This window comes from Pundamilia nyererei, unplaced genomic scaffold (genome assembly GCF_000239375.1).
Source record: "Pundamilia nyererei isolate P.nyererei 1_Seehausen unplaced genomic scaffold, PunNye1.0 scaffold00014, whole genome shotgun sequence".
Taxonomy (NCBI): domain Eukaryota; kingdom Metazoa; phylum Chordata; class Actinopteri; order Cichliformes; family Cichlidae; genus Pundamilia; species Pundamilia nyererei.
Genome location: NW_005187415.1, coordinates 3572885 through 3585865, shown reverse-complemented (window position 1 = coordinate 3585865; position 12981 = coordinate 3572885). Strand labels below are relative to the sequence as shown.

The following is a 12981-nucleotide window of genomic DNA, read 5'->3' as shown; positions in this document are numbered from 1 at the left end:
GTCCTGTTTGAATGACGCGCAATGCGAGGAAGAAGAAGCGGCGGCTTTTTTTTTTTTTTCTTTCTTTCTTTCGTTACGATTCAAACACACATCAGGCAGCAACCCGGCAAGCAAGTAGTATATTTGGGACTAGAACCCCCCCAGGGGAGGCACTTGCTTGTTCGCGGAGGTGTGTTTGTTATTTTTGGGCGTACTGCGACCCCGTGTGACGTCAGGGCCACCTGCTCTGTAAACAAAAAAAAAGTATTTTTAAAAGTTTGCTCCCCCCCTTTTTTTCACTCTTCGCTAACGTTTAACTATTAAGTGTTTTAGCGGGGAGAGCTGCTGCCCGTGTGAGGAAGCGTTCACCATAGTTAGATATTATTGTTGGGGATTGAACCGGTAACCTTCCACTAATGGGACGATCCCGCCAACCAAAAAGCAACATTTCTTGTTTTTGATAAACTTGACTTTATATGCTAAAACTCGCAAAGAAGTAGTGCGAAACCATCCGCTATTAAAATGAAGAAAAGAATCAATATATGCCTTTAATGTTCCTGCAATATTTCATCAAGAGGATCTGCTTTTATGTAGCAGCTTCCTCCGGCATACATCAATCGTGACTGTTTCCCTTTTGAATCTTTTTAAGGAATAGGTCATTTTGTGTGTTTTCTCCTCTCAAATTTTGCGTAATTAACCGACTTTCATAAAACTGCACGACAGGATTTTTTTTTAAACAAATAATAATGCAAATTAAAGCATCGATGGAAACAAATATACCTTAAAATCTTCAGCAGCTTTCGAGCCAGAGTTTAAACTGCACCTCTCTCATCAGCGGTGACATTTTTAAAGCTGGCGTTTTTACGTGCACGTCATTAAATTGTAGGTTTGCAGATAGAAATATTCGCGGTTGTCTACAAGTGTTTACACTGAGAGGATGATTGGAAACCAGTGCGTGAAAAACATAATATCCTAAACGCCATCATCATTATGAGTGTTATTAAAATTGTGCTTTAGTGTAAACACGTTTAAGGTTAAACTCTGTATACATAAAATCACTGTTGAATAAATACTTTACAAAAGAAAAACATACGACAACATGTACAGATTCTTGACTGGAGGATTTTATTATTACTTATTCTGTCATACCTTTACAACGTAATTTAGTGTATTTATTCATCTAATAGTAGATCCGAAGCCAGTCAAACACTGAGCACAACCCTGAGCAGTAGTTAAAATGATTTGCTTTCTTCTATCTCGTCTTTCCTCTTCTTTCTTTCTTTTTTTCTTTCTATCCCCCCCACCTCCCCCTTTTTTCTTCAAACGCTACGATGTTCATAGCTTAGAAATAAATATTCAGAATAATATCAAGTGGGAAAGGAAAAGGAGTAGGAGCTAAGTGTTTTGCTTAAGAAGGGCGATTAGTGCATTTAAAGATTATATATCTGGTGTTATTTATGTTACAAATAATTGAGAGAAACACGGTTGTAGGTGATGTGTACATGTTGCTGTGTAGTGTGGCCATGTGAATTTAATATACAAAAAAAGATGTATTGTTATCACCATTATTATTGTTATTACTGACTAAATACGTAAATATTTTTTAAAAATACATTATCTTTTAGTTATTATTATTCTTATCAGCATTATCCTGAAAGCTGTTTCCTGTTGGCGTGTATGCACGGAATACCCCTATTATATTCTGAAATCATCTGAAAAAATACAGTATTAGACACTTATCTGTCTGATGTAATATAAACTGGGATTGTTCCAGTAATTGTGTGGTATACGCACACAGTCTTTTCTACCGTTTTGTGCTTTTGTTTGTGTTAAAAATCTTTATTGCAACTAAATATTCCGTGAAATGTGAATTAGAGGAAGCAGCATCTGCAAAATGATGAGGACATGAAGGGAAAAGCAGTCTCGTGGAATTGTGACGGTGGTATGCCGCCACCTACTGGTCATTCTTTAAAACAGAAAACAACTTTCTGATGAAGGTAACTGGCACAGGAAGTCTTAGGTACACAGAAGAAATGTTAATATTACCTTTTCCTTCTGTAATGATCTTGTTTGTGGACAAGGCTAACTGTACGCCTGGAACTCATTATCACACTAAGGGAGACTACAGTGGAAATGCAAATGAATTTTAACTTGTGCTGACATGAATTTTACTATGATCACATAGTGCCATCTACTGATAAAACTTAGTCACACAATTCGTCTAGCAGACTTTTTTTTTAGCATTCCTGCTACTGACTGTATGCATTTAATGTTATGTATTTTATATGATTGCACTTAGCTGTAGCAAATTAACACTTGTCACATGTCTGCCTTTTCATACGCTGCAAATGATGCAACTTAGTCATTAAAACTGCAGTTGAAAAGTCCAAGAAGAGCATTTTTGGCTTAAGTATGAAGAACAAAGGGTCCTTTGGGGGAAAAGAAAACCCACTCACACACTTGTAAAAGATTATACAACAAGCACCAATGTCTATTTACAAGATATACAAGATCTGGGGGTATACTTATCCAGCATATCAAGGATTAGTTGAATTAAACTTCCTATCTGAGATCACTTTGTGCAAAATCATGCCAGTATGCACACGCACACAGCCAAAGAAAGAGTCCAATCTCATAATAATGTTCTGTTTTGTTGTCCAAGATGCAGTGAAAATTAAGTCTGCTTTAATGTCGATGATACAAGAGAGTCCCTGGCCTTCCAAGAACAGCAACAGAACTAATACTAATTTGATACATTATTGATGACAGTGTGGACATGCTTTCATTTCCTTGTCCACGTGGAGGTGACTAGTCAGCTGCAGCTCCCCTGCAGTGGGTAGGATGATACTTTTCTTTCTAGGGGACATTTCAGCAGGGGACACACTTGGTAACACAAGGAATTTAGGTGTGGCAATTCAGTTTCAGTTTCAGACGAACTTACTGTAGCTTCCTATGGTACTTCAGTTGATCAGTGTCAGTAAATACTTTGAAGCGGCAGCACTAATAGTTACTTTGTCTGGAAAATGCATTTTACATTTTATTGCTTTTAACACTGGTGAGATTCCTGAACAAAAACTAAAGCATCTCAGAGCTGTTCTCATATGTGCGCCTTATGCTAACAATCAGTCCTTAGGTTGATCGATCACTCTCCATTTGTGCTGTTTCAAAGGATCACTTTTCATCAAACTTTAGTCTGTTGAGCTTTAGATTTATACCCAGAGGCCTGATCACCATTAAGTAAAACTAGACAACTGCTTTTACAGTGTAGCCAAGAATGCAGAGATACTGTATCAGGTGTGGATTGTCGAAAAGCAGGTAGAAATTTTGCTATGTGAAACTTTTAAGACTTTGTTGCTGCAAAGCAAGTAAATGTAAAATAAAATAAAAAACTTCAAAGTAGCTTCAAGTATGTCCTTTTTCTGCACTAATTTTCCATTGTAGAGCTCTGTAAATGCTTTGCTTTCATGTAGTTATGATGTTACTAACAAACATATTATGAGAGCGTAACCGCGAGGATAACAGGCCAGCCTTGGTCTAGTTATATGTGTCCTATTAATAGGCCTGGCTCAGGCTCACGAGCTTCGCTGTAACCGAACTCCGTCTGTCAAGTCACGTCCTCTCCCTGCTCTCCCCTCTACACTATCACTGTAGCCGGGCGAGGGTCACTCTGGTCTGTGCCACCCTCCTAGTGGACAGACGGCAGGACAGGCAGACAGCTCAAGACCATCGCGTATTATGGAGACTCTGTGCGTTCAACCCTCGCGACAGGACGGGCTGATGATGGAGGAGGAACAAGGGAAAAGTGGAAAACAGGATGAGGGGGGAATGAAGGCCTCTTCTCTCACGGGCTCCACCACAGATGAGGAGACAGATGACGACTCGGAACCAGAACCCCCACCAGTTATTCGCAGGAAGGTGTCTTTTGCAGATGCATTTGGCCTCAACCTGGTCTCTGTCAAGGAGTTTGACAGTGCTGAAGCGGCAGAACTAGAAGTCAGTCGGGCTGCTGAGCAGGAGGCACTTCATTCATTAGAGGAGCTCTATATGTGCTGTCTGTTTACAGTCCCGTCATCCCCGGAGGAGCTGGAACAGAGGCTGCAGGCACAGATGGTCGAGCTGGAGAGCATTGAACTCCTCCCAGGGACCACCACCCTTCGAGGCATCGTCAGGGTGGTCAACCTCTGCTACAGTAAGTCTGTTTTTGCCCGGATCACTTTCGACCGCTGGAACAGCTGCTTTGACCTCCTGGCAGACTATGTGCCCGGGTCCAGTGATAGAAAAACAGACAGGTTTGCCTTCAAGTATACTTTGGTGCCTCCGTTTGAGAGAGAAGGGACTAGATTGGAGTTCTGTCTCTGTTATGAATCATCAGCGGGCACATTCTGGGCTAACAACAAAGGACTTAACTACGTGATGTTCTGCCACCAAAAGGGACAGATAAAGGAGCACGGGCCTCACATGCAAGAGGAGAGCTACAAGAGCAAGAGGAGCTGTCTCAAAGCTAACAGGTGTGAAAGTCGGAGTTTTTTTAAACATGCCTTTCTGCAGAAGGAAGTCACTTGTATGTCAACCAAAGCCTTCTGTGAGACTTTTTTGTGTTATTATAGCGAGAACGGCCCTGTAGCTACAATTACTGTGGAAGGAAGTTTGAAATTCGGCACGGTGCAAGTGCACTTACACTGTGCTGCTCTTCTCATTAAGAGAAGTCATTGAAAGCAATATGCTCCACTAACTGGGCCATTGTGTGTTTACAGTGAGGTGTTATGTAACCATCCAGTGGCCTGTAGAACACACATTGCCCATTTATGGCCAGATGTATGCGCCGGTTTCCATGACGTCTCCACTGTAGCAAGATATGCTCATTTTATCCTCTTTGACCCCATCTGCAAAATTCTTTTTTTTATGCCTGAAGAATTATAGCTCCCCTTTATGTGCATGCTCTGGCTTTGAGCTGCTGCAGCACAAGGGCCAGATAATGCAGCAGACAAACATATTTCAAAGGCCTCTGGCGCAGATACACACTGTCTGGACGTGCATAATAGGCATTTTATATACTGTGTAGCATAATTATACAGCACGGCCAGTTGTTGTTCAAGGCGTGTCTTTAATAAAAGATTGAAACCTGTTTTCTATTATACCATTTGACTTGAACCCCAGTGCTCGAGGTGTTTATGGGGACTTTAAGCTTCGCGAAATTATGAAACACAACATCTGGAGGACAGAGAGCAACAATACCCCTTTTACTACAAAAAGATCTGATGAATACTATACATAATGGATTGTTAAATTAATTATCTGGTACTGTCTGGAAAACATCTTATGTCACGCTAGCCATATCTTATTTTGAACAACAGGAATGGAAGCACAGTGGAGAAGACCCGGGATAATGCTAACACAGCAACAGTTGCTACAGGTGTGTACTTAGTGTTTATATATGCATGCATGTGTGCATATATGTTTTAATGTGCAACAAAACTTTCACCCTTGCCTTTTTTTGGTCTTTTGCAGAACTAGAAGCAACACAGAGAGCAGAAAAGGCCCACAGGCAGACACTGGACAGCAAAGATGTCCAGTTATTACTTCACAGTGATGAGCACAGAACTGTGGTGAGGCTCTTTTTATATTATTTTACCCTACCCCAAATGATAATGAAAAGCATTTATTGATAATGAAGTAACGTGCTAGGCCAGAGGCTGCAGTTTGAGGTTCAGCAGTTCCCACCATGCTTTTAAGAGAGGATGAAAAACAGAGAAAAAGGAGTGGCAGTGTGGGTCATAGGGATTTACAGAGATAACGCCAGAAGGGGTAATGTTTGGGGTGTCTTCAGTGTTTTAGGAAATTAGAAAACACCAGCATCGCCAAAGAGTAAACTCCCCTAGCCATAAAATGTATCTTGTGTCATCATAAAAACGCAGTTCTAGTTTGTCTCCAAGGTACAAATGATAGCTGAGGAAGTGGTGCATGTTATACTGCACACTGAGTCCCAGAAGGGTACATGAAGTTAGCTAACCTGATACTTAGGAACACATCTGAAATCCTTCACATTCAGTCCATTAATAATACATGGAGCATGCTTGTAAACATGTGGGAAAATTGATGAGTCAAACAAGAATAGGTCTGAAGTTGCTAGATTATTGAAATGCATTGCATCTTGGATATATAAAAATACTCAAAGGAAAGGCACATTTTAATCACCAGCCAAATATCAGGGTTTCGCCAGCACAGTGACTTAACAAAGCTCACTGCTTTGACTTTTGGCCTTTTTTGACAGGTGGAGAGCGTAAAAAGCAGACGCAAAGCAGCACGTTTGGCACGTGTGCAGGACTACCTCTCCCAAAGAACGCATCAAGAATCCAAGAATCTTGCATGTGACTCAGCCAGTGGCCAGAAAGCCTCTCAGTCTATGCCGGCTCCCTGGGGTGACTCTGCCAGCATGCTCTATAAATACCAAAAGGCGCAACCGAACGAGTGCCCGCAAGTCCTCACCTACCATCAGATTCCTCTCCTTACACTGGACTGGAGCAATGACAAACCCCAGCAGTGGGAGACGGCTGACGCGGATGACATCTGGAGCGGAAGAGCTAAAACGATCTTGTCAAAAGAAGAAAACGCACCTTCTGCTGATGACATGTGGGAGACCTTTCTTCCTGGGACAGATGATACTGACAATAAAAAAGCCTCTGTGTGCGATGCGTGGCAGGCCTTTCTTAATGGGCCCGACCATTCTAACGTTCCAGAGTCAGAATGGCTGCAGACAGCAGCATCAGTGTCTCCTTCAAACGACAAAGGGCTCCAACCCCAATATTCAGCATTTCGAGAATTTCAACTGGGTGCAGATATTTCTGCCGCCGCACAGGCACACTGCTTAGATGCACGTCAGCCTCTGTCAGACACATGGGGAGAACTGTTTGCTAATGTTGCCTTGAACACCGAAGACCACCAGTCAGCAGAGGCATGTGTCACCAGCCCAAGAGATGACAACGCAGCAACACAAGACGCATCCCAAAGGTCAGAGACGAGCTCTGTAACAGACACTCCACAGAAACTTTGCCTCGAGGGGGCACCGCGGTCCGAGGACTCTATTGACAGTTCAACCGAGTGTCACAAGCATGTGGTCCGGGAGCCAGAAAGAGAAGGAATAATAGGAGGAGCAAAAGAAGTAGAAGAGGAGCCCATCACATCACACATGGCTGACTTAATAACAAGCTCAGGGGAGTCGGAGACAACAGACATGACAGCAATGCCAGGGTTTCAGAATGCCAGTGCTGTTGATAGTATCTCACAGGGAGCAAGGCTGGATGAGGGTCTTTCTTCCACCGGGGAAGGAGAGGTTACAGGTACTACACACAATGGTGTAGATGACATGCTGGCATTTAGGGAGACAATCAGACAAGGGACAAAGGATAGGGCGAGGTATGTTTCTTCCACATCCAGAAAAGGAGTGGAGGAGGAAGACATCATGATGAACTATACGGAAAATAAAGCATCTACAGAGGAGGAGATATTTAGGCCACACAGAACAGAAGAGAGTGAAACCTCCCCAAGGTATGCAGATGAAATGCAGTGTGAGCAATTTGGGCCAAACAGAAATGGTGGAAATCAGCAGGAGAGTGATAGAAATGAAACAGGACCTCAACATCTACACGATGGTGGATTTGATTCAAAGCAGGAAAACAAAATCGTGGCAGCTGAATTGAATGAAGGCGTTCCATTGAACACCAAATGCGTGACAGCACTCGAAGAGACAGAGCAGGAAACTTACTTTTCAACAACAGGTGAGGAAACAAAGGGACTAATAAGTACAGCAGAGGAAAGGTTCCAGGCGTTAGATGATCAAGCATGGCAACATAATGATACAGCTTTAGATGTGAGTGCATCAATAATTTTGGATGTGCACGACAAACAGTCACAGTCAGTCCAAAGAGGCAAGGAGCCAAAAGTTGAGATGAAGCAGGAATCACAAATGGAACAAAGTGGAGTGAAATTGAAAGAAGGTGAACACGGATTAAACTTCAACAAGACAGAGGTGGGAAAAAGCTTTAGTTGCAACGGAATAATAGCAAATCCATCAGAGCAGACGAGACCAACAGAGAAATCAAATGAAGTCAACCAGGCTTTCCAAAGTGGCTGCAATACATTCAGACCTCCAGCAAATAAATGCAACCCAAAGGGACTGGAAGTGGTTGAAGTGGGATGGACCGATTCACAGGAAGACACGGAGGGTCAAAATGAGAACATATGCGGTGAAACGAGCCAAGAGGAAATCGAAGTAAAAGAGAATGTCGCAAAGAAAGACACTTCAGCGGAACACCAATCTGAGACGTTACAAAGACTAGAAGGAGATACGAGTCAGGAAGACAGAGATGAGATGATGAGCATTCGGGAGCTGAAAATGGAAGCAGGGAGGGAGTTAATGGGTAATGTGGAGGGCCCTCAGGGGGAGAGGAAGAATGCACCGGCAGAATTGAAAGAAGAAGAAGAGTTGTCAGCAGAAGTTGAGAGCTCTCTGCGTGTTGAATATAAAAAGCTGTCACATGGAACAAAAGAACCTATTATGGGAGAACATACTGCATCACTTGAGGTGATAGAGGTGGGATTGGAGGAGATCTTCATAGAAAGATTTGTAGAAGATTTGGTCAGGGGGATTTGGGAAGAGGTCTTTGGCAGAGAAGTGCAGGCATCAAATAGACACACTGATATTGTTGATGGAATGGGGTGCATGCTGAGCGATACTACACAAGGCTGCCATGTTCTTTTTGAAAAAGACCTCAATGACACTTTTGATTCAGGGGTATTTTCCTTGACGGAATTACCAACAGATCCAAACTCAAGTTTCTGTCAAGGGCTGGAGCAAGCTGTACCCACTAAAGGCCATGAACGCTCTGTGGTAGAAGGAAGTAAGTTACTTGACATAGCAGAACAAGCTCACGTTGTCTCTGAATCACATGCAGATTTGATTTTGAGTGCTAATCCCAGTCACAATCTCACCACCACCTCAGATGCGCATAGTCTGCAATCATTGCCTGAAACAACTCCAGCTCTGGCAGAAGCTCCGATGGATCTGGAAAGCCACACTCGCATAAAAGAAAGATCGGCTGCTCATTGTGAGACAGGCAGACAAATAGAAGGCTGTGTAGTTGCCCATGGAGAGATTTTTAATAAATCAGCCCACCCATCTCACAAACATCCATCATCTTCCTCAGAGAAATTAAAAGAGGCCGATGGTCTTGTATGGTGCAGTATATTATATATCCTCAGTCACGTCACCAGACTTCTAATCTATGCCCTCTTAATTAGTGGATTCTTTGTCATTGTTTTCCTCTATGATTTCCCATCAGTCTTAGCTCTCTACATATTTTCATTATCATGGTGGTTTTATAAGTGGAAGAGACAACACGTGATGACAGACAAGGAGATGGTGGGATAGCCTAAGATTTAAGAAAAAGCAAGAGTGGTGAAGAGTGCTACATCAGCACACTACTGTAAACTGTAATGTCCACTACCATGTACAGTGCTATTAGTGTGTGTGTGAGTGTGTGTGCGTGTTTGTACACTTGGCTGATTTTCCCATCTATTAAGTTACTTAATAGACTGATTCCGAAACTTTTTGGGGTTGACGAACCATTAAACCTGAACACAATATACTACGTACCTGTCTTTGGACTCGCGTGCATTTTTTGGTTAATTTAAATACAGTCTAATGGTAAAAAAATGGTTTAAGTTACAATAAGACTCACTAAACAAACAGAATTTGGTGCAGAAATATGTTTTTGTTGTTGCATGTTTTGTAACGGTATAAATCTGTCTTGCAACTCCAAGTAGTCGATCTAATTTGAGTTCCCATTAGGGCGTCATTCTGTGGTTAAAAAAAAGACAGAATAAAGGAATACAATAAACTTCAAACTGAACTGAACGTTGTTAAAATCATAGGAATTTTCACCTTTTGTTGAATGTTTTAGTCCACAGAAATGTTTAAGTGTATGACTTGTGTATGTTTGCTGTGTTTTATGGGCCCAATACCACTTTATTATGTAACAAATGGAACAAATTTCCTTGATTTTCTTCAATAAAAGAAATTCATGTGACAAAAAAAATACAACAAAGAAACCCCCATTGTTTTTTAAATTGACACAGCAAGATTTCTTTTGCCCTGGACATTTTCATATTTCACAACTGATGAACTTTGCATGATGCATGTTTTATGACACTACAGCTTTGTGGTTTGTTCACTACCGGAGTTGGTCAAGTTACTTGAAAAAAGTAATCAGTAACTAATTACTGATTACTTACCCCCAAAAAGTAATCACGTTACTTTACTGATTACTTGTTTTCAAAAGTAATTAATTACTTAGCTACTTTTTAAAAACAGGATTTACAACCTGAATAGGTAATAAAGCAATAGATCTTTCAGCCCAATTCTGCGTTTTCTGCATAATCCATCATACAAAATGTAATCAAATGGAAACGTCTCTCTTTAAAACTTGTTTTATACGTTTTAATCTTTTAACTTTATGCATCAAGCAAAAATTTAATTATATGCAACATGCACATAAAATATTTTTTTTTGTTTGTGTTTACACTCACTCTTTCAAATAGATGCAAGTAAAACACAGCAGAAAATAAATAAAATCAAAGACTAGCTGTCCTGTTGCTCTATTTTCACCTGTAAAGCAGGAGTGAGGTGAGGTAGGCGGAGGTTTGCCCTGGTGCAGGTGTGCCGCAGTGGTCAGTGGTCACAATCTCTGTGAATTTCCCATTACGTCGTAGCGCACTCGGTGCTTGCTTGGAAGTTTAGGAGGGTTTTTTGCTGTAAAAAGAAGTTTTCTTCCCACGCAGTGAACAGCGGACACTAATGTTTTTGTCACTTTTTACGGAATCAAACTCAAAGTAAGGTCAGTACTTCCACGCTTTAAACGCTGCACGCTCATACTCTCTCCCGCACTCGATATATTATCCATTGTTGATCTGCACACAGCTATTGCCATGAACGTTGCACTCGCTTACGTCACTGTCATGAGATTCTCGCAAAAAAACCCCCCACGGTTTTAGTAACGCAGTAACGCAGCGAAAGTAACGATAATCTAATTACCGTTTTTGCAATAGTAATTGCTTACTTTAATCGTTACTTGAAAAAAGTAATCGAATTAAAGTAACGCGTTACTGCCCATCTCTGTTCACTACTTCCTAGACTTTGATTGTACAAGGTCGTTATACTTACTGTAATTATTCATTGAGACAATGAACTAAAGTAAGTCTTTAGAGTACTCACATTATATTTTTATTGTACTATGTTTTGCAATTCAAGTAATTTGTTAGTTGCACAGCCCTAGGGACCAGTCAGTGACCCTCTGGAAAACTCCGGTCGCTATGGAAAAGTGTGTACTCTGTGAAAGGTTGGCAAGTGGGTGCTGGGAGTTGGTTGCTGTGGTCAGGTGAAATCAGTTTTTAAAAAAGTTACTGTTATGGACAGAGAGGTTTTTGTTTCCCTTATTTAACTTAGCAACAGCGATCAACTTCCACTATCATCTTTCCAACCAATTGGTGAATACATATATTTTTTCCTAGTAACCACATGTTCCCAGGGGGTTTCTGACCTGCCTCTAGGCCTTCGAGACTGATTCCTAAGCAGGAATGTGAGCTATTTTTAAAATGTGAGCACATTTGTCATTTGCTTTGGTTGTGACACAAGATGAAAAACGGAAAATATCCAAAGCAAATGCAGTGTTTCTGTCTTGCTTGTGTCAGTGTCCATCTTAAGGTAATTGAGGAAAGAAGCTAACGAGCTCAGCTTCATATTTTAAAGTAGCAAGTAGTTAAGCAAACCTTAGCTGGCTAGGCCAGTTGACTTAAAAGCGAGCTCCACAGAAGTTAGCTTTTAGCTAAGCTGTTACCCAGGAGAAGCTTGTTGCTGGTAATGTTGTGGAAGAGATGATCCTGTCATTAATTTACTTAAAACAGCGTCACAATGATATAGTCAGAGGTAAACTGACAGCAGGCTACACAGATACTGGACAGTATAACCAACATGCAAAAGCTAAGTGCAAAGAAACATTTGGTTTTTTAACCTTAAGTTAGCAGGTTTTTTGTTATTGGATTTACATGTTGGTATAAAGATTACTGCGTCTTTTTGGAGATTGCAGGTTTAGGGATATTCATTTGGAATAATGACAGTATCTCAAAGAAATTAAAGAAAAATAATATCAAACATTCAAATAAGTCATGTTTTATATTTTTGTTTTCCAGAAGAATAACATTTTAATGATCAGATTAGTTCACTCTAAACCTTTGTACATGCTGACATGGATTTTTAAATTATGCTGCTTGGACAAAATGCAATGAATACAATAACTCCATCTGCTAATACACAAATGAACAGATTGTCAAGGTAGGTGGTGATGGAGAGAGGACCCAAAGGCAGGAAATGGAGGCAGACTGAATGAAGGAATAAAAAGGGCCTTCATTGGCTGATACAAACACAACATAAAGCCCAAAAGTGAACCAAGAAGGAATAAGAAATACTGGAACACAAAGAGTATAAAGATGACTATATCTACAAAAATGGCTGATTGGTGAATCAACAACAGAAGGAACAGAACAGAAGGAAGGAAAAAAAAGAGTAATGTCTCTGCACAACTGTAATCCCATATTCCATTTGTGCCTATGGCTTGTGCTGAGGACAAAAAAAATATCCCTGTATACATGTTCCAACCCTACAGAAGGGTTAGGAAGATTGTTTTGATGATTACATGATCCCAAAGAAAAATGGATTCATGCATATTTCAGGCATGTATCTTGCAACACAATGTATTTCATAGCTAACATTTATTTTGGCACCATATTGACTATGGTGCTTGGGTGCCTGTGAGGCTCTTGTGTGACTCAATATTTTATCTGTTAGTGTACCACAAGCAGAGAGTTTCTCACTGTGTGACAATGTGTGCAATAAAGTGGCAGCTTGAGTGACACTGCACTCCAGTAGAAGTCACTTGATCCTGTCTGGGG

The 12981-nt window shown here is 41.0% G+C and overlaps 1 protein-coding gene across 1 annotated transcript; it reads left to right on the top strand.

Annotated features, from left to right (window-relative positions):
* The first annotated feature begins 3610 nt into the window (after positions 1-3610).
* ppp1r3aa (protein phosphatase 1, regulatory subunit 3Aa) lies at positions 3611-9521 on the top strand. Its single transcript, XM_005725187.1, has 4 exons — positions 3611-4487; positions 5334-5392; positions 5488-5585; positions 6251-9521. The coding sequence occupies exons 1-4, from the start codon at positions 3715-3717 to the stop codon at positions 9404-9406; spliced, it is 4086 nt and encodes a 1361-aa protein (XP_005725244.1). The 5' UTR covers positions 3611-3714; the 3' UTR covers positions 9407-9521.
* Positions 9522-12981: the final 3460 nt, after the last annotated feature.

Excerpts from the sequence above, each read along its gene's own strand:
- ppp1r3aa (XM_005725187.1), top strand. The coding sequence starts at position 3,715 with ATGGAGACTCTGTGCGTTCAACCCTCGCGACAGGACGGGCTGATGATG. Across the intron at positions 4,488-5,333 it reads AGCTGTCTCAAAGCTAACAG|GAATGGAAGCACAGTGGAGA; the intron begins GTGTGAAAGTCG and ends TTTGAACAACAG. Across the intron at positions 5,586-6,250 it reads GTGATGAGCACAGAACTGTG|GTGGAGAGCGTAAAAAGCAG; the intron begins GTGAGGCTCTTT and ends CTTTTTTGACAG.